The sequence below is a fragment of the Malania oleifera genome, chromosome 7 (genome assembly GCF_029873635.1).
Source record: "Malania oleifera isolate guangnan ecotype guangnan chromosome 7, ASM2987363v1, whole genome shotgun sequence".
NCBI classification, from domain to species: Eukaryota; Viridiplantae; Streptophyta; class Magnoliopsida; order Santalales; family Ximeniaceae; genus Malania; species Malania oleifera.
In genome coordinates, this window is record NC_080423.1 from 38,323,198 (window position 1) to 38,345,133 (window position 21,936).

The 21,936-nt window shown below is 34.2% G+C and overlaps 1 protein-coding gene across 1 annotated transcript in view; it reads right to left on the reverse strand.

Moving 5' to 3' along the window:
• Nucleotides 1–15,262: 15,262 nt before the first annotated feature.
• LOC131160736 (protein SUPPRESSOR OF FRI 4) overlaps nt 15,263–21,936 on the reverse strand; it is a 39,667-nt gene continuing 32,993 nt past the window's right edge. Inside the window, exons 4-7 of the mRNA XM_058116613.1 lie at nt 16,892–17,286; nt 16,580–16,734; nt 16,432–16,485; nt 15,263–15,685 (exon numbers count right to left, since the gene is read on the reverse strand). Coding sequence (XP_057972596.1) covers nt 15,614–15,685; nt 16,432–16,485; nt 16,580–16,734; nt 16,892–17,286 — 676 coding nt within the window. The 3' untranslated portion in view covers nt 15,263–15,613. The remainder of the gene's footprint in view (nt 15,686–16,431; nt 16,486–16,579; nt 16,735–16,891; nt 17,287–21,936) is intronic.

Below are 21,936 nucleotides of genomic sequence, written 5' to 3' on the forward strand. Positions count from 1 at the left end.
CTTAGAAGAGCCTCAATATTCAAAAAGTAAAGCATGATGCATATGAATTTTTTATACTCTTTCTCTAGGGATGGAGCTGGTCTCACCTAAATGTTTGATGATTATGTAAGGATGAAATTTAATATTTAATTAGTTTTCACTCATCCTTTCATATAAATCATGCAACAACCTAAATTCAACTACCAGCATGCAGTTCGCATCCACTGCATCCGTCATGCAGGAGGCATTCTAGACTATGCATGCAATCAGGTAGCACAATTAACAATTCACATAACATACAAATCATCCATAAAAGAGATTCAATCATTTAATGCATTATGGATATCAGTTTGCAATGTCGTTGTAATCAGTTTGCAATGTCGTTTACAACGACATATGAGCATAAAAGATATGATATCAAGAGCATTTCAATTTATAACCATGAAAGAGTAGTGCTCCCCCTAAGTTATGCACTTAATCATTTGATGCCTTTTTCATCTCAAAATATCTTAGCCAAGGTTCTTAAAATTATAAATGATTTAATATTGGCGATGAATGCTTTAGGCTTATCGGACCAAAAAGTCACAATGAATATTTGTTTAGATGATAAGCCAATGTCTGTCTCTTTTCTTATAAATCTCAATGCGTGTGAGAGACACAAGATTAAATACTCTTAACAATTAAAATTTCTATTAAGTTCTAAAAGTATTCATTATGAGTGGGCATTTTACAAAATATTTTCGTGCTTAGTAATCATGTCCAGGTAAGATCAAAGAGCGTCTAGGAGAGTTTCGATGGACCAAGCCATAGGTTCGGTCGCCCGAACAGACACATAAGTAAAAAGGCGTTTTGGAAGTTCGGGTGCCCGTGGACAAGTTCGGGTGGCTGAACTAGGCGATTTCCCAACCTGCTCGAGATTCGATCGCCTGATCAGAAGTTCGGTATGCCGAACTTCAACATTCGGTCGCTCAAGCTCAAAATGAACTTGAAGTTCGGGCGCCCAAGGACGTTGGGAAAAGTCGAGGCTTAGGTTCGGTCGACCGTGGATATTTAGTTCAAATAAGTTTGGTCGCCCAAGCCACAGTCAACATTTTGACTTTTCACATGTTCAGTTGACCGAGGCATTTTCAACGCCACGGTTTAGTCACCCAAATCCTTTATCATTTTAGGGCCTAAGTTAAATTTGTACCCAAATAGCATAGATGATAGGGGGGACTTATTCTAGGTGTTTGTGCAAGGTTCTAGGGTCTTTCTAAGGTCTTTTTAAACCCAAAAATCCAGTGTCGGTCAATCGAAGGGTGATCCCTAAGGTCATTCAATGGTCTTGAGCTTATAGGTTCCTAAATGCATGATATGCATCAATTATTACAAACCATTGGAATTTAAATAATATTACAGACCCGAATTAAAAATAAAAAGAAATTAAACACTTTAGGTCTTCTTTTTCTTCAAGTCAATATGTGCCGCCATATGATTTCACCAATTTGATCATGCACACAAACTTAACAAACATTAAATACCTTGTATTTTTCATTATCAAAAATGAAATAGGACTCAAAAAGTCAACAAGTCAGTTGACCATCTATTAGTGATCAGCCAACTGTATATGAAACAATTTTATATTTCTCTTTTTCTATCTTGAAAACTCAAAAATTTCATTTCAATTATTATAAGTTTCGTTAAAAAATGACTATCGATAACGACACCAAACTGGGAGCAACAGTCCACCTCCAAGACATGCTCTAGGTTAACAAAAAATAAATTGAAAAAATTACAAGTGAATAAGGTCATAATAATTGCAATCATGTTTTTAGTCCTTTTTTATTCTAGTACTATCTTTTTTCCTATGAAGAGTGAGGATGAAGTAATTATTAAAAGGAATATTGTATCATTATTAGTAACATATGATATGCAACAAATTCACCTATATCTGACATTGTATATATAGTAGGGATACTTCATAGATTTGTTAGCAAGCCTGGTAGAGAACATTAGCATGCACTTGAGTGTGTAGTGAAATATTGAGCTAGTACCAAAGATTATGACTTATTTTATTATGCAAATCTTGTGTTTGAAATAATTTTAACTATGTTGTTGATTGCAATAAATTATTAGGTTATTCTCTATCTACCACTAGTTATGTTTTTCTTCAGTTAGTAGTGCTTTGGTTGGAAATATTTAAAAAACAAAACAAAACAAAACAAAACAACAACAACAACAATTGAAGTTGATCTTATTGATTTAGCATTATATGATAAGGAATCAATGTAGTAGAGAAGTATGTTATATGAAATTTTGATTTGAGGAAAATTAGTTTCACCTATCCTAATTAATTATGATAACATCACTACAATTGGTAGAGCAAATAATTTTCATTATAATGATAGATGCACATAAGAAGAAATATAGTACTATTATATCTTAGTTAAGTAGTGATATCATAAATGTGAATTATATAAGATCTTGTGATAATTTTACATATCCATTAAATGAGGACTTCACAAGAGAATGGAATTGGAATATAGAGGGGGATGGAGTTAAAGATTGGGGTTAAAGATTATATAATCATGAACTACCTATATGGATACCCAATCCAAGGATCAAAGATTGTATAATTGGGTTCGAATCAGATGGTGATCATAAAAAATGCACTGCTATTTATTTATTCAACTCATTATTATTGTGTAAATGTATTTATCTTGTTACATTGGGAGGTTGAATTTTTAAACTCCTAATGAATGCCTGTATCTTTTATGAGTAGAGTATTAGAGTCACAAGAGCGCCCTTAGCAAATTTAACTTATGTAAGCATGAGACAAGGGTCAATCTTTGAAAGAATTGACCTTATTGTCAAAAATGCTCATGAAATTGGGATTAGCACAAAGTAAAAATGTATTCAGCATTAAAGCTTAAGTCAATAGTTAGATAGTTATGTGTGAGTAACACTTTGTTTCTCTTAAGTAGTCATAATACTCTTTTATTGTCAAATATTTTACAAAAATTAATATTATAATAAATGGTAGATGTGTTTAAGCATTAAAGAATTGATAAATATTGGTAAATGTATGTTGTGAAAGGAAAATGTAGTTTAATTTATTATGTCATTGATACCTGAATTTTATTTTAAATATCAATTCTTTGAATGCACTTTAAACCTGCAAGTGTATTCGTTTATTCCTATTACATTTTATATTAACAAATCATTTAGCATTTAGCACTTGGTATCATTCCCACACCATGTGTACATAATTAGTGGTTTGACTAGAGAGTTTGACTATCAACAAAAAGTGTTTTCTTATGAATTTTGATTATTTTATTTATACATAATTAGTGGTCAAAATACTTAGTCATGTTGTGTTATCTTCGAGGAGACAAGTCAAAGGGTTTTTTTTTATTGTTTTGATTTGTGGGCTAAGCATAAGATTATAGAAGATTTGAATCTCCTTAAATAAGGTAAGATTTTCCTAGCCTAGCCTACTCAGAATCATGTTTGTAATCTAATAAATTTTTATTTATTTTTATATTTATACAAAATATTAAAGAAATGGGCAAGTCTCTTCAATTTACATTCTTCTCTCAACTTATTCATCTTAAGGAGAAAACATTTTCTCTCCACCTTTCCTATGGCCTATTTAGTTATGAAAAACTAATATCATTTTCTTACTCACTCTAAAAAATGAGCAACTTAAAAGTTATCCCAAGTATATGAGTTCAGATGTGTAATAATTAGTTCAAGGGTCAGATCGTCTCTTCAAGGAATGCATTTTAATTCCAAATTCGTGTAATTTCAAAAGAAATTAAGAAAACAAAAAATTTACTGAACATAGTTCAGATTCAGTTTCTTGAGATTTTTTTTTAGGTTTTTACAATAGAATTTAAGTTCTAACTAAAAATTAAATATGCGTGAAATAATTTAAATAAATATCAGATTCAATGCCAGAATAATGAAAGAACCAAATCCTGTAACCATTCTATCAAATAAAAATACTAGCTTTAAACATAAACCCAAACAAGAATAAACGCTAACTAAATAAAAAATGCTAACTTTAATAATAAAAACACCCAAGAACAATTTAAATTCTAATAAAGATTCCAAATAAGAGAAACAAATTGAAATTTTTTTTATATAATAAATAATAACTCAAACAAATATTTAAGATTTCATGCAAGACTTCTAAACTAAATAATTCAAAATAACTCAACCAAAATAAAATCCAACTACAATTTTTTATTAAATAAATACATTAAAGAAAGAGAGTAGAAAAGAGAAAGATTTAACCTAAAACTAATTAACAATATTTAAATAACAATGAAATTGAACTAATGTTTTAATAATAAAAATAAATCCAACAATTGTTTAAGATTCAAATAAAAAAAACAATAAGGAGAGAGAGAGAGAGATAGAGAGAGAGAGAGAGAGAGAGAGATTGGGAAGATGGAGTTGAAGAGGAGAGCCACAGCAGCAAGGTCTCCACGTACAATAGCCCCCAATGCTGCCCCGCCTCCTGCGAGAAAAGAAAACCCAAAAAAAAAAAAAAATAAAATAAAATCTCTCAAAACCTATACCCTACTTTTTCCTCTTGACTTTTCCATTCCCTACCTTTCTTTCCTTACCCAGCGCATCACCCACGCCCTCTAAGAGGACCCGGCTACATGGCCGGGTCACATCGTCTTTTATATTTATTTATTAATTTCTTTTCTTTTCTTTTTTCAAAAGCACCTAGTCTGCCCTCCACTTTCAATTCCAGTTCGACCATCCTAAAACTCGTATCTCTCAAAGTTCAAAACATGAAAGTCGTGGAGCACTTCCTCATCCTTCCCAAGATTTTTGAATCGTCTCGATCGGAGCTCGTACGTGAAAGTTACGACCAGATTATGGAGTATTGTCAAATAGTCCATAAAAACAGCGTATAGCAACTTCACGTCTAATTTCGACCTTGATGCAATCAATATTTCTCAAAATGCAAAACATGAAAATTGTAGAGCGTTTTCTTATCTTTCCACATCATGTTAAAACATTAGAATCGGAGGTCAAATGAGAGAGTTACGCACAAATTACGAAATATCATTGATTTTTAGCTTCCAATAGTTGCCTTGCAATAAAAAAAAATACTAAAAATTCATAAATTACTCAATAAAATCTAAATATTATAAATAGAACACAATGTTAAAATATTGAGAGTAATTAGGTATTTAATTAAAAATATAATTCATAATGCATGAATTAAAATATCTAATTATGCAATTTAAGCGCATAATCACACCCCCCAACTAAAGTTTTTCTAGTCCCTAACAAATAAGAAAACTACCAAATCCTATCTACCTCCTCTTTCGCAAGAAACAAGGTTGCATTTACTAAATGCTACAAGGCTTTAAACCCCTAAGTTGATCCTAGTGGACGAGTTGTAGTCTCGTGAGAGTTTCCAAGGCGACACCCACAAACACCAATTCTAATGAATATTAAATGAATGTACATGCAACACGAATATACCATTTCACATACATGAATATCACCAAATTACACACAAACTCATACACAATACACGTAATTCCGAAGCAAGTCATTCATGCAAGTTTCATCATTATATAACCATTAAGAATAGTATGCTCACATGAAGTTAACTAGCAATACAATTCAGAGTTAATGTAGTTATATAAATTCGAATATAAACAGACGAAATATCGAGGTATGTGTAATGTGTATGACTTGTTACACCCAGGATACCAGTGAACACCTACAGAACAGTCGCTTTGACTCAGTCTAACTAGTATACCCTCAAAAACACTCAAAAAGAATGGGTTCGCTCGTCATATGTGAGAAGGAGTGTCGTGATCAAACATCTCATATATTGTAAGGAACAAACGCTAAATGTATGGAGTGGACTAGTCTAAAAAAGATCTAACCTATCTATGAGGTGTCGGGTCCTTCACTCTAACATCTTCTCACCTACTCGCCATGTCCAACCAGACCACCCTAGATTAACTTATTCACCAACCAGGCATAAGTACATCTGAGGCATTAGGCAGTTGAAAAGTCTTCATATGTAAATAATATGTGTTGTGTCCTTAACTTTTTGCGGTATTTGTATGGAGCAGGTGTTAATCTTTCACTTCATTCATGTGCATTTCTATTTCTTTTTCTTCCTTCTACTCATTTTTCAGTTTCTTTCTTTTCATTGTCAATTAGGACAATCATTACACTTCTTTTATTGTCTTCATACCACCAAATGGAATTAAGCTTGAACAGTAGTCCATGAACTAAATCTATCTCTAGGCGTGGCTCAACCTTCACATCTTGAGTAGGCTACAAGATCTAGGTTTCTATCTCCCCCGTAGATGTCACCTCTAGGCTAGCAAGTCAAAAACCTAGACTAGTATATAAAGAGTATCCAGAAAAAAAAAAAATTGAGTTTCATGAACTCTGAACTGATGTTAAAAAACTCAAAAGAATGATAAATGGCTCAGCAATACCTCACAAGGTGTCATAGTCACCACGGACGCTCTCTCAATACTCACAAGGAACCCTAAATGCTACAAGTCACATGAACGTGTATTTTCAGCCTCATGAGAAACCATGTAAATACCAGAGTTTATATAGTCACATTAAATACCACAGTGTCACATGCAAATTATCACTCACCCCAAATAAAGTGGAACATTGTCCTCAATATGAAAACATAGGGGAGGTAGAAAAGATATGCGCGGGAAAAGTAGAGGGTACCTGGGTGGAGAAGTAATGGAAAAGAAAAACTGAAACTACAGAAAAATGTACCTGAAAATTAACTAAAAATAAAGGTAAAACAAAATGAAAAAAAGGGAAAGAAAAATATCACAGTTTGTCTGGTGGAGGCTTTAAAGGAATTTCATCTAGTAGGTGCAAGTCTATAAATTGAACCGACGAGTCTCCAAATTTGAGTCGTCACAACGAATCTGTCTTGTTACCTGCACTAAAGTTAGCCTCAAATAAATCAATATGTTCTAAGGTATCAAACAAAACATGTGTAGACTGCCTTCTTTATTTTAACAAGAAATGATCATTATTCAACATATTTTCCAGGAAATTCACTCTTTAAGAATCGGTCTTTGAGGCAAAGTTATCAGAGTAACCTTTGGTTCTTCAGTAGTATCAACATTAAAATTTTTACCTAGTTCCTTGAAAGTTAAATTCTCACCAATCTGCTCACCCTCTTTATTGGATGTACCCATCACCGTACCACTGCGGGGATTCGCTTTGACATTGCACTCCTTAACATTTATTCTAGTAGGGAATGATGGTTCCATGGCTGTCAATCTTTGAGGGTAAGGTACCACAGGTTGGTACTCTTTACTGGTCTCCGTCTCCATGTTAACTGACTTTTTCAATTATGGGCTCACTTCCTTTGATTTTTCTTTGTCCTCATCTATCTCAGTTGTAACTTCAGGTGTCTGGATAACTGTTGGTCTGTCGATGAGTATCTCAGGTTGGGAAACTTATTTTCCATTTCTCAAAGTAATAACGGTCTTCGCTGTCTCAAGAGAAACATTATGTATTTCTTACTGTTGGTGCTGGTATTCTTGAGGATTAGGCTGAGGTTCAACTGAAAATTCCCTTTTTTCTAAGATATTCAACTGCATATTCATCTCATTAATGGTGTCCCGCAATTCATTTATGGTCTTAGTATATTGATTGTTAGTTGTGACTTGAATCTGCATGAACTGCTGAAAAGCATCCTCAAGAGACTTCTCCAGTGGAGCAAGTTTTGCAATAGATTGAACTCCTGAAGGTGCATAACTCTGAGAGATCTGTTGTGGCTGATACTGATGTTGAAAAGTAGCCTGATGATATGACGGCTAATAAAGGTATGCATAGGACTAGGAAGGTTGATTCCGAAGTTACTCTATACTATTCTCCTTTTCCATCTCCATAGCATCCAATCTTCTGGTAAGGTCAACCAGACATGCCTCAACATAAAAATCATCTTTCATTTCATGCCACTCTCCACTATGTATTGCTCTCAACGGTTGAGCTGCAAATGGTCTTCTGTCAATCCTAGTGTTCCACTGTTGAGCATAGTCAACTAAATGATTCAGAAAATCCAATGCCTCATCAAGCTCCTTGTCGAAGAAATATGTTGAACACATAGTATGAATGAATTGTTTCGATTCAAGAGTCAACGCAGTGTAGAAATAGTTAACCATGCGCCATGATTCAAATCCATGGTGAGGACACATGTTAACCAGATCTCTAAATCTCTCCCAACTTTCATGAAATGTCTCATCAACTCCTTACATGAATCGACTGATCTGTTCCAACAAAAATTGAGTTCTCTGTAAGGGAAAAAATTTATGCAAAAATTTGTTTTGCATATCAGCCCAACTAGAGATAGAATTAGGCTTAAGAGAATTAAATCATGTCTTAACCTTGTCTTTCAATGAAAAAGGAAATAGATGCAATCTAATTTCCTGATTAGTAGCAGCCTCACTTATGAATGTAACACATGCAAGCTCAAAATCAATTAAATGTTGATACAGATTTTCACACTCCATCCCACAAAATTGAGGTCTCACAGATATCATTTCAGGATTAATATTAAAATTTTGTACATTCTTAGGCAATATGATGCAAGATGGTTGTGTGGTTTGTGTGAGCTGTAAAAATTCATATGCATGCGTGGTGCAGGTGCAACCATTTTTTCTTCAAAACTCTTTTTTTTTTCTTTTTTTTTTTTCTTTTTTTCTTTTTCATGAGAAAAATTAAAATAACGGGAAAAACACTAGTTTGAAATTAAAACTGACATTCCCCGGCAACAGCGCCAAAAACTTGACTCACTCTAAAAAATGAACAGCTCGAAAGCTATTCAGAGTATATGAGTTTAGTCATATAATAATTAGCCCAAGGGTCAGATCGTCTGCTCAATGAATGCATTTTAATTCCAAACTCGTGTAATTCCAAAAGAAATTAAGAAAAAAAAAATTACTGAATATAGTTTAGATTCAATTTCTTGGGATTTTTTTGGAAGTTTTTACAATAGAATTTAAGTTCTAACTAAAAATTAAATATGCATCAAATAACTTAAATAAATACCAGATCCAATGCCAGAATAATGAAAGAACTAAATCCTGCAACCATTCTATCAAATAAAAATACTAACTAAATAATTCAAAATAACCCAACCAAAATAAAATCCAACTACGACATTTTATTAAATAAATACACTAAAGAAAAAAAGTAGAAGAGAGAAAGATTCAACCTAAAACTAATTAACAATATTTAAATAACAATGCAATTGAACTAATGTTTTAATAATAAAAATAAATCCAACAATTGATTAAGATTCAAATAAAAATAATAATAAGGGGAGAGAGAGAGAGAGAGAGAGAGAGAGAGAGAGAGAGAGAAACGAGAGAATAACTAGAGAGATGGAGTTGAAGAAAAGAGCCACAGCAGCAAGGTCTCCACGCACAGTAGCCCCCAATGCTGCCTCGCCTCCTACAAGAAAAGAAAACCCCCAAAAGAAAAAAAAATCCTAAAACCTATACCCTACATTTTCCTTTTTTTTTTTTTTTTTTTTTTTTGGGCGACACCTCCATTTATTTATTGATATACCCTCACTTTTGGCAGGGGAATACTGTAGTTACAAAACAAGCAATGAGAGATTACAATAGAAAAAAAAAAAAAAAAAACTTTAAAGGCCTCCCAAAAAGCAACAAGTGTCAAATCATCTCGTAAAGGAATGCATTTTAATTCCAAATTCGTGTAATTCCAAAAGAAATTAGGAAAATAAAAAATTTACTGAATATAGTTCAGATTCAATTTCTTGAGATTTTTTTGAGGCTTTTAAATAAAATTTAAGTTTTAACTAAAAATTAAATATGCATCAAATAACTTAAATAAATACCAGATCCAATGTCAGAATAATGAAAGAACTAAATTCTGCAACCATTCTATCAAATAAAAATACTAACTGTAAGCATAAACCCAAACAAGAATAAACGCTAACTAAATAAAAACACTAACTTTAATAATAAAAATCACCCAAGAATAATTTAAATTCTAATAAAGATTCCAAATAAGAGAAACAAATTGAAACTTTTTTTTTATACAATAAATAATAAGTCAAACAAATATTTAAGATTCCATGCAAGACTTCTAAACTAAATAATTCAAAATAACCCAACCAAAATAAAATCCAACCACAACATTTTATCAAATAAAGACACTAAAGAAAGAGAGTAGAAGAGAAAAAGATTCAACCTAAAACTAATTAACAATATTTAAATAACAAGGCAATTGAACTAATGTTTTAATAATAAAAATAAATCCAACAATTATTTAAGATTCAAATAAAAATAATAATAAGGAGAGAGAGAGAGAGAGAGAGAGAGAGAAGAGAGAGAGAGAGAGAGAGAGAGAGAGAGAGAGAGGGAGAGAGAGAGAGAGAAATTAGAGAGATGGAATTGAAGAGGAGAGCCACAGCAGCAAAGTCTCCACGCAACGCACAGCCGCCCCAAATGCTGCCCCACCTCCTACAAGAAAAGAAAACCCCCAAAAGAAAAGGAAAAAAAAAAATCTCCCAAAACCTATACCCTACTTTTTCTTCTTCTTTTTTTTTTTTTTTTTTTTTTGGGCGGCACCTCCATTTATTTATTGAAATACCCTCACTTTTGGCGGAGGAATACCGTGGTTACAAGACAAGCAATGGGAGATTACAATAAAAAATAAAAAAAAATAAAAAAAACTTTAAAAACTTCCCAAAAATAACACCAACATCCAACCAAAACAGGGCTACAAGTCCAAACAAAACAAAACAAGGACCTACTAACCGAAAAAACACCCACGCATCAAATCAAATAAAAGAAAAAAAAAATACCTCATTTAAGCATATACCAATACCAAGAGGAAACCAACTAAACATATTTCATATAAGTCGTACCCATTTTCTCCAGTTTATACGAACCATTGATAACTTTATGAAGTTATTACTATTTGTAAACAAATTATTCCTCCCCATAACACCTTGTCGAGCCAAAGCATCTGCCACTTTGTTCCCTTCTCTATACCAATGATTTGTCGAAAAGTTTACTCCCTCCAATAAACCAATAAGTTGCTCTCAAAAATCCCACAAGGAGCACTTACTGGATCTTATCCAATTTACTATAATATTCGAATCACATTCAATATCAATACTAGTATGATCCAAATGTTTGCAAATCTTTATTCCTTCCATTACAGCTCTCAATTCAGTTTCATTATTTGAACAAGAGCCAAAATATTTTGAAAAACCAAAAATAAAAGAACTTGTATGGTCTCAAAGGAAGCCACCACCACCCGCCGGCCCTGGGTTCCCCAGGCTGCTCCCATCCAAATTTAGTTTCAACCTCCCTTGCCTCAGTTTTAGCCATCTCACACCTTGCATAGTTTTATTTCTTTTATTCACAATTTGCACTTTCAAATTCTGCAATATCCAAATATCAGCATCTTTTAACTGAGTCATTCCTATCATGTTCTTGCTCAAAACCCCCACCCAATACTTAATGGACAGCCACATATTTGTACTACTCTCCAATTTCCCCTCCATTCTAGCTGCACATCTCCTTCTACACAACCCCCAAACTACTAAACAAGGAATCAAATCCATCAATGTTCCCAACTTTGTTGCCTAAGGAAAGGTACACCTACCTCCACTGAAACCTTCCTCCATACATCAACAGCAAGGTCTCCTTTATTTAACACATGCTCCATATCTTCTGGTTGCCTCATCTCATAACAATTACACGCCAAAGCAAGTGATACCCCCACCCTTCTCACCTTTTCATCAACGCTTAAGCACTCAAAAGCAGTCTTCCACATACAGATAGCAATTTTCTTCAGTAACCATTTATTCCAAACTTACTTTACCCAATTAAATTTTGGAACTCTAACTCTAATAACATCCCATGTAGACTTTGTATTAAAGCAAGTATATTCAAAGAGTTTCTAAGTTTTTTCACTTTTTCCATCACTTCTTCCACTTTATTAAATCCCAGAATCCTTTGTAAATTTTCCATATCCCACACATTATTGATAACCAAATCTTTTAATCTTATATGTGAATGATCACCATTTGGACATTCTGAAAACAAAGGTCAATTATCTAGAAACTTATCATACCATAATTTTACAACGCCTTCTCTAACCTTCCACTTTCAAGTCCAATTCGAAAATTCTAAAGCCCGTATCTCTTAAAGCTTGAAACATAAAAGTCGTAGAGTACTTCCTCAGCTTTCCCCAAATTTTTGAATTGTCTCGATCGGAGTTCGGACGAGAAAGTTACGCCCAAATTACGGAGTATTGTCGAAATAGTCCATAAAAACAGCATATGATAATTTCACGTCTGATTTCGACCTTGATATAATCAGTATTTCTCAAAATGTAAAACATGAAAATTGTAGAGCATTTTCTTATATTTCTACAACATTTTGAATCATTAGAATCGGAGGTCGGATAAGAGAGTTACGCACAAATTACGAAATACCATCGGTTTTTAACTTCCAATAGTTGCCCTGCAATAAAAATATACTAAAAATTCATAAATTACTCAATAAAATCCAAATATTATAAATAGAACACAACGTTAAAATATTGAGATTAATTAGTCATTTAATTAAAAATATAATTTGTAATGTATGAATTAAAACACCTAACTATGCAATTTAAGCGCGTAATCATTTTTCATCCCATAATTTCCAAATAATTACATTATTTTACATTATGCTTTTAGATTTCCAAGATTTTACAGAAAATCTAAAAAAAAATAGTAAGATGTTTTCAACTATCTTATATAAATTTTTTTAAAAAAATTAAAATAAAATATCATTTTTATAATTAATTTTTAAAAAAAATTATAACTGTTTGAAAGAGAGCTTACCCTATTTGTTGACTTTTTGAGTCCGATTTTTGTTTTGATGCTGACGAAACACAAGAATCTTATGTGTGCATTTAGTTTGTGAACAAGTTTACAATACAGCACATACATAAGGTACAAAAGAAATCGAAGCCTGAAGAATACAAAGAACACATTCACTTGGCGGATTCTATAAAGAACAAGAAGAGCAAAAGAATATTAAAGACATTATTTGTTTTTAAATTGCATATGTATTTAGTTTATGGTTTGTAATAATTGCATGGCATGCATGATGTGAATGACAAGCTCAAAGACCATAAACTGACCTTAAGTCCCCAAACACCTACTTATACAAACAGGGATTAAACTTATTAGGTCAAAGTTGAGCTTACCTTGATTTTTCAAGGGGCTCGGTCAATCATTGCATTATAAATATCTCAGTCGACCAAACAAGTCAGAATTTAAAATGTTGACCACGTCTCAGCTAACCGACCATATATTGAATGTATTGCTCATGGTCGACCGACCAAGAAATTGAAACTTCTTCACTTGCACCGGATGACCATTCCTTTAGGTCAAAATGACCACGGTCAACCGAACTTCAAAGTTCGGCAGACCAAACCCCTTAATGGGCGACCGAAACCACATAGCCTTGTTAAATCACCTAACTTAGCCAACGGGCCAGTGGCCACGGTCGACCAAACTGGAAATTTGCTTGTGAGCCATTGTGAGTGTTCGGGCGACTGAACCTCTCGGATTGTCGTGTTTTTACATTAGTAATTAGGATTAATTTTTCATTAAACAAATTCTAAAATCTCTAATGTGTCCCCACGGTCATTTTCTTACCACACTCTATATATACCACTTGCTATATGGATCGGAGTGTTAGGCGACGAAGAAACATAATGTCGAAAAAGTAAAAGTTACTGAGATGAGAATGGTTAGATGGATGAGTGGTATAGCATTGAAAGATAAATTAAAGAATGAACATATTCGTCGTAAGTTAGGTGTAGCTCCGATAGAAGATAAGATAAGGGAGGGACAACTCAAATGGTATGGACACTTACAACGTAGGCCTTATAGTGCACCTGTAAGGAAGAGTGACTTAGTTACTATGGGGGGCAGTAGAAGGGGTAGGGGTAGACCTAAAATAACTTAGGAGGAGATAGTGATTAGGGATTTAATATCTTTGAATCTATCAAAAGAAATAGTTCATGATTGCATAAATTGACAAAAAATGATTTATATAGCCGACCTCACTTAATGGGACTAAGGCTTGATTTAGTTGTTGTTGTTGTTGTACTCTATATATACCCCCCTCATAACTCATAATTAGTAAGATGATTAGTTAAAAAATTCTCTCAAATTTTTATATCCTACTGTCATCTTTCAAAGCTTATTTTTTCATCCTCTCTTTATTATCACTTTAAAAAATTAATTTTCAAGAGTGTTTTATTCATCTTGGGCATTCTAGTTTAGCTTTTACTCTCATCTTACATTCATTTTTCAAATCTTATTCTTAAGAGTAAATCCAAAGGTTCTCCCATATATTTCATTTGACAAATATTTTTTGCTTGTGAATCTTACACATCCATTGCACTTCTATTTCATATCATACATGAGTGTATATTGTACCTATTGGGATACACTTTGCTTAATGTAAGAAGCATCTTTATTGTACACAAATAAAAGCTCTTGTGATCATGCAAGCCAAGGCCCAAGACCACTAACCAATAAAAGTTCCAACTTCTAACAGACAGGACCATGGATTTTATTTGAAAAGTAAAAATTATCTTTATGGTATTTTCTTTTTATATTAAATACTACAAATTTAAAGTGTCCTAATATGATTAAAATTTTTAAAAATTAAATATTAACAGTATATAAAATTAATTTTTTATCAACTAATTTGAATTTTTCATTCTCTCTAATTCTTTATGACTAAACATGACAAAATAAATTGAAGGAAATAATTGTGGATTAACTATGACGATATCCAAATCTAAAAATAATCATAGCAGATTTTCAAACCTTTGTTCCTGACAAATTTCTCCCAACCATGCACCCCGATAAACCAATAATAAAAAAAAAAAAAAAAAAACTGGAATAAAACCATGTATATATATTTAAAAAATAAAATGATATTTCAAACAAATTAAATTAATGGGCAGCGGGCATGTCTTCGCAGGTTCAATTTTTCCCTAGAGGGCTTTATTAATTTTGAGACGGAGAAACTCTGCTTTGCACCGTACCAAACGTAGAGAAGAAAACATGTTCACTTTTCTTTCTCCAAGAGAAACTTGTCCTTCACATTAACCCTCATGCTATTGGTTGTTCACAGCATCATACGAATAAGGGCCAAAATGGCATAATCAAAGGCCATGCAAATCAAGCCCAATCATCTGAGTGGAAAACAAAGCGTGAATACCAAAGTAACTACCATTAAAAAAAAAAAATGCAGTATAACAACTTGATAACCTAATCATCTGCATGTGATCATAAAGGGAGATCCCAAATTTTGCTTCCCTTTAGACAACATGCCAGTGAAGAAAGAATGCAATTCTCTATAAGATAAAACCCTTTATTTCAAAAATACAACACAAATTCAAACTAGGTCAACGGATCCCCATTTGAAACAGAACTTCCCGAGTCCAGAGATCCCAACAGAACCACGACCAACTCTTCTAAATACAACAATCACCAACAATTAAAAGACCTCCCCAATAGAATAATGATTCCCGCGATAGAAATGACGGATCAGTGCCAACCACTCTAAAAAGCCATACGACCTGCGAGCCTGCTTTCTAATATCCTCTTGTCTATTGCTGCATCTATTGAGCTCATCTGCGATATAGAACCATTAAACACAAAATCAGAAAGGAATTATGGGCCACAAATTATTAGAAGAAGACATTTTATCGCTTGGCTCTGTACAAGAGAAACCAAACTTTGCAAAAGAAGCTAACCTGCTCCAAGTCTGAATTCACCGTTGGATCATAAAAACAAATTGTAATGATGCAACGAATGATCAAAAGATCTGTAGGGCATAATATTCTCATTCCACCAAACCCCCAAATTTTTGAATTAAGCATGGGAGAATGAATAACAACAACGAATTCATATTTCAAAAGGATAAATACATACACTTTTCTTAACTCGGTACAATGCTAGGTTGGAGTCCTCGAGGCGATCGCAGCAAGCTTGTCAGATTGGTAAATACTAACTATCATAAAATGATAACATAATACCTACTTGAATCTTTTGATCCCATGAATTTGGCAAAATGGATGGATGAAAGGTAGTATTAAAATATTTTCCTATTAACCATCAGTGTTGAAGTTAAAATGAGGGGAAGAAAGAAATATTTGAAATGGCTCCAGATGTTATTTGCTAGGTATTTTCTTTTTCGAATACTGAGGGCAAACCAGAATCCATACAAAAATACATCCCTAAATGATAAAAAATGTAAATAACTGAATTATATATTATCCATATAAAATGAAAAATAAAGCCTACCCATTTGATTAGACGAGCAAAGCAACTCCATATCGATTTGAACGAAGTATGTTAAAGTGGTGATCAGAACTTACCTGGCTAGTTTCATCATGCACCTGATACTTCATTAAGGACATTCTTCTTTCCTCCTGCAAATATTTTGGATCATTGTCAGTGTAACAAGTTCATAACAAAGTCGATAAGAAAATTTAAAAAATATAAATAAGTATGAGGAACACTAACCATGGACATCGCTTCATCATCCCATACTAAATAGACCTCGTTAGTAGGCCGCTGGGCAGCAGGAGCTCTGTTTGCAATCACAGGAGGTGGTCCAATCGAAGGACCACTAGTGTTTGGACCAGAGGCATAAGAATGTGAATTGATCAATGCCACACCTACAACAAATAAAGACAAAACAGTACTAGAATTTTAATAATTACATAACCAACTGAAGGTCTAATAAAATACTAGACCATGGGCCTAATAAACTTCTTACAGCAGCCAACAATGAGACCAATTTGTGGCTGGTAAAAATTGGGGAATAGGAGCTACCTGCCATGGAGGTACTGCTAGAATTTGCAGTGACAGCATTTTTGAGATCTACATGCGAGCTTAATGGAATATTTGTTGACGGCATAGAGGTGGCAAATGGTGAGCTTTGACCAGGTCCATTATTATTTACGACCACAGGGAACAAAGGTTGAGATACAGAAATAGAAGGTGAGGATGAAGGCAGTCCAGGAGATATCTGTGGTAGTGGCTGAAGAGCAGGTGATGTAGATGCTGGTGGAACTGGATTTGCATTCTGCACAGGAAACAGAGGTTGTTGTGCCAATCCTAGTGGTGCAGGTGGAGGAACAGAAACAGCTGGATGCTGCGCAAACCATGGCTGGGGGCGAGGAGGAACTGGCCAACCAGCTGGTGGCACAGCAGATGCAGGATTATAACTGCGTACCAAAACAAGTAATAAATTGGTTGTCATGAACCATAGTATGCCATAGAGAATGAAATTTGCATATCGATGATAACACAATAAGATGAGCATTAAACTTGGCTAATCTAAACCATATCAACTCAATTGCTTCAGACAAACACTTCTCCACCCACTACCCCTTCCAAACCACCAAAAAAAAAACAAAACAAATCAAAAACAAAAACAAAAACAAAAAAGGAAATAATAGTGACTTATGATGAGGAGCAAGATCATGGTTAGGGTAATATGTTCTCATGAGATGCATTAACAAGAACATTTTTAAAAGAGAAGGGAAGGAGTGAGGGCGGATCTACCATGGAAACAGTGGGTTCAACTGCCCCCACTGATAGTTGAGAAAGTACTACAGCAGATACATAAATTTTAAAATTTTTAAAAGAATCTTCAAATATGCTGCCCCAATGATTTTTTTTTTTCATTCACTTTTTAAAGTACTTCTATATCATTGAAATTTGCACCCAGTGATTTTAGTCTTCATTTTTCCCGTCAATTGGGAGGCCTATCATTCTGATCTAAATCCTTCCCACCCAATCAGAAGATTAGAACCCAATATCTCTCTCCCATATAAATGCCTCAACCTCAAACTAATGCGCCCATGGGGACTTATGGCCTTCATCATACTATAAACTATTAGACTGTCAATGTTGCCCACCAACTCTCACTTCCCAAACTTACTATCAGAAGAAGGGGGGAAAATACCTCACTTCCCATACTAATTAAAAGAAACCCTGAGCTCCATCTTTTCCCATGGAGAATATATAAATATGACCTATTGTCATTTATCCGTATCTATCTATTGAAAATATAAATAAATAGCGAGTGTTTTGCTTGTGGCATACTTTTTTCAATTTTCATTTTTCCATTATGTTATTCAACTACACTATTTTTTCCAACTTTAACCCCATACAATTTAATTAAATTTACCTAAAGAGTTTTATCTGTAATATTTTTTCATAATCCACTTTAGATCCTACTTTGATACTCTTACATTCTTATATTATCTCAGTTTTTTATAATATATATCATCATGCTATCTCCTTTTAACTTTTCATTAATGTTCTATCATTTGTTTGTCTGTGGATAATAGTTGTGATAGGATTATTTCTTAGAGCTTACACCATGTGCCATGTGCATACCATTAGAAATTTATAAACTATCACTTCTTTGAGCTTTCACCATGTGCATGTTAATAGAATTTTTTTTTTAATAGAAAAAGAAATAATTAAGAAGACACGGAAGAATTTACATCAAGATGGAAGAAAATGGATCTTCCTAAAGAAATAAGAAAACCAAAAGGATTACAATAATGCTTCCCTCCAGTACCTTTGTAGATCTGACAAAAGTAAACCTTGTAAAAATCCAAAAGAATGAGCCCAAAAAAGACGCTAGGAAAACCACTCTATCCCAAAGGATGCAAGGAGGGTTTGATTTGCCATTAGAAATCCTTGTGTTACTTTCAGTCCAAAGAGTCCAAAGGAGAGCAAAGACAGCACATCTCCAGAGGATACTCCCTTCCTTACTTCTCCCAAAACCTCTGTAACACACAATCAGAAAAGCTTCAACAGTCATTGGGAAAACCACAGCCTCACCAAAGACTCAAAACAACATAAACCAAAGCCGCTTAGCCATCCTGCAGTGTAGGAACAAATAATCAATAGTTTCATTCGAGTCATGGCACATGATACATATCTCCGGATTTATAGCTTTGCGATGTCTTCTTTTTTGCAATAAATCACTGGAATTTAGCTGATAAGGTACCAAAGTCCAAATAAAAGCTATAGTTTTAGAAGGAATTTTTTCCTTCCAGATAAAATTATTCGAAGGAAAAGTACATGGAATCAAGGATCTCATAAGTTCAGAGATAGAAGATTTAGTGGAACAAAAACCAGAGGAATCCCCTACCCAAATCCTCAAGTCATCTCTCACCATGGGCAGAAAAAACTCCAGCACTCAATAAAATAGTTAAATCAACCTCCTCTCTCATTGAGATTCCTAAAAAAGTGAAAGTCCAAAAGAGAGAGAACCCCCTTCCAAATCGTAGAAAATAATCAAAGAATTGTGTAACCTAGACAATCTAAAAAGATGAGGACTAAAAGAATCCAATGAAACAACCTCACTCACCCAGATATCTTCCCAAAAAAGAATGTTGTTTTCATTACAACTTGAAAACGATTAAGAGAGGTAAAATAAAAGAGCTATCTAAGAAATGAATTTTCAAGCACTAGCATGAGAAGCACAACCACTTCCTCAGGTATTCCACCCATTTTGATGCAAACCATATTTACTTCTAATTACCATGTGCCGAAAGGAGTCAACCTCCGAGGGAAACCTCCAAAGCCATTTTTCCAACTACCGAAATGTTTTTAGACTCCATAATCCCAAGCCCCAAACCCCCTTCAAACTTAGGTCTTCTAATCCTATCCCAGCTAACTGGATGATCTCTCTTACCCTCCCTCATCTCCTGACCATAAAAAATTCCTCATTATCCTATCCAAGGTGTCCACAATCCCAACTGGAATTTTGAAGAGGGTAAGAAAATACATAGTTATATTCGATAGAGTAAAATTTAAAAGGGTATCCAATCTCCTAAAGACAAGTAAGCTCTCTTCCACCCTCCCCCCACCCACCCCCCCAGCAGCCGAACATATATATATATATACACACACACACATATATTCCCCACTCTCTCCACCACTGGGTCCCAAAACGAAATATAACTAGGATTACCACCAAGGGGAAGACCCAAATAAGTCAAGACCAATCCAAAATTGTGCAACCTGCAAGTTCCTCCAAACCCTCTTGACTCGCTCAAACATAAATTTATACCCATTATCTCACCCTAAGACATGTTAATTTTAAGACCCAAAATCTTCTCAAAGAATTTCAATAGGGGAAGTCTTGCAAAAATTCATAATAACAACCCCAAGAAAAAGGAGGATGTCATCGGTGAATTGGAGATGGGCCCCTATAATCTCCACTCCCTACCTACTTTGAGACTCCCAATAACATCGAGACCTCGGGCATGATTGGTCATTTTACTCCACAGTGTCCACACATCCACAACTAAGGTAAAGAGAAACATGGGAAGAGGATCCCCTTGCCTCAGACCCTATGAGGCTTGAAACACTCCCGTGGTTGACCATTTACTATAACTGACATTGTCACGGTGGACAAACACCCTTTTATACATTCCTTCCAATTCCCAATGAAACCCGTCAAGGCCAACACATTACCCAAGAAACTCCAACTAACCATATCATAAGCTTTTTCAAAGTCTAATTTGAGTAGAACACCCCTCCCTCTTCTTTTCACATCCTCCACCACCTCATTTACCACAAGTTCTATCCCTAATAAAGGCAGACTGTTCTAGTGTAATAGTTCTCCCTAACACCTCCCTAAGCCTCTTAGACAAAACCTTGGTGAGAATTTTATAGAGGCTAGTTAACAGAATTATCGGATAGAAGCCTCTCACTTTTTTTTTAATGCTCCTTCTTAAGAATAAGGGTTACAAACAAAGAGTTCACCTTCTTCCCCATCACCCTGTTTCTGTGGAACTCACAGAAGGAATCCATTAAATCTTCCCAAATCACCTCCCAACTATCTTCGAAAAAACAACCATGGTAAACCTATTGAGACCCGTAGCCTTACACCTATCCATCTCAAAAACTGCCTCCCCCATCTGCTCAATGTCAAAAGGCCTTCCCAACCGGTTTCCTTCAAGACTCCAATCTAAACCTTCAATCATCAATCTGTTTGTACATAAGACATTGGACATATAATAGTTAATCATTTCGAATCGAATCTTTAGAACCATCATTATATAGCTTCTTATAAAACTCGGTTATCTCTTGCCCAATTTGTACTGAATCCCGCACTATGTTTCCTTCATTTGTTTCCAACTCCTTAATCAAATTCTTCCTCCCCCTTCCATTGTTAACTTTTATGAAATATTTTGGAATTACAATCCCCTTCTTTCACCCACTTCATTCTAGATTTCTGTTTCCAACCTATACTCCCCCTAAAAAGGATAATCTCTAAATCATTACTAAGTTAGCTTCTTCTAACCCTAACCTCTTTGCTAGCCAAGCCACATTATTATTATATAGTACAATTAATTCGTGATTGGCATGCAAGTTAGTAATGATTCATACTTCATTATTCATACTTCATTTGACATGCAAGTTATCTTGGCAAATATTTTTTCAACTTAGGCGATAAAACTATATTCAAAAAATCTAATTAATTCACTCAAAAGATAATGCTTATCCCAACTAAGAACTAAACAAGTATGTGGAGAGAAAAAGCCCATACAATGCTCTACCTCATAAGTTCCTAGCAATTGACATATGATATACCATAAATGAATGCAGAACAATTTTTTTATCTGTGCCATAGATGTAGGAGAAAATCAAAAGAAATACTCGCATAGAATTTTAGAATATCCATGTATATGTACAATCTGCTAATGCTTTTGCATTTATAATCTGCAAATGATATCTATTTATTGTTCATTTTTTGCTTCGACTCACTCTATGTCCTTGATCTGCCCTGCAGAGGGCAAGGGGAAGGGAGAGATTTTTTTGTTGCGGGTTGGGGGGGGGGGGGC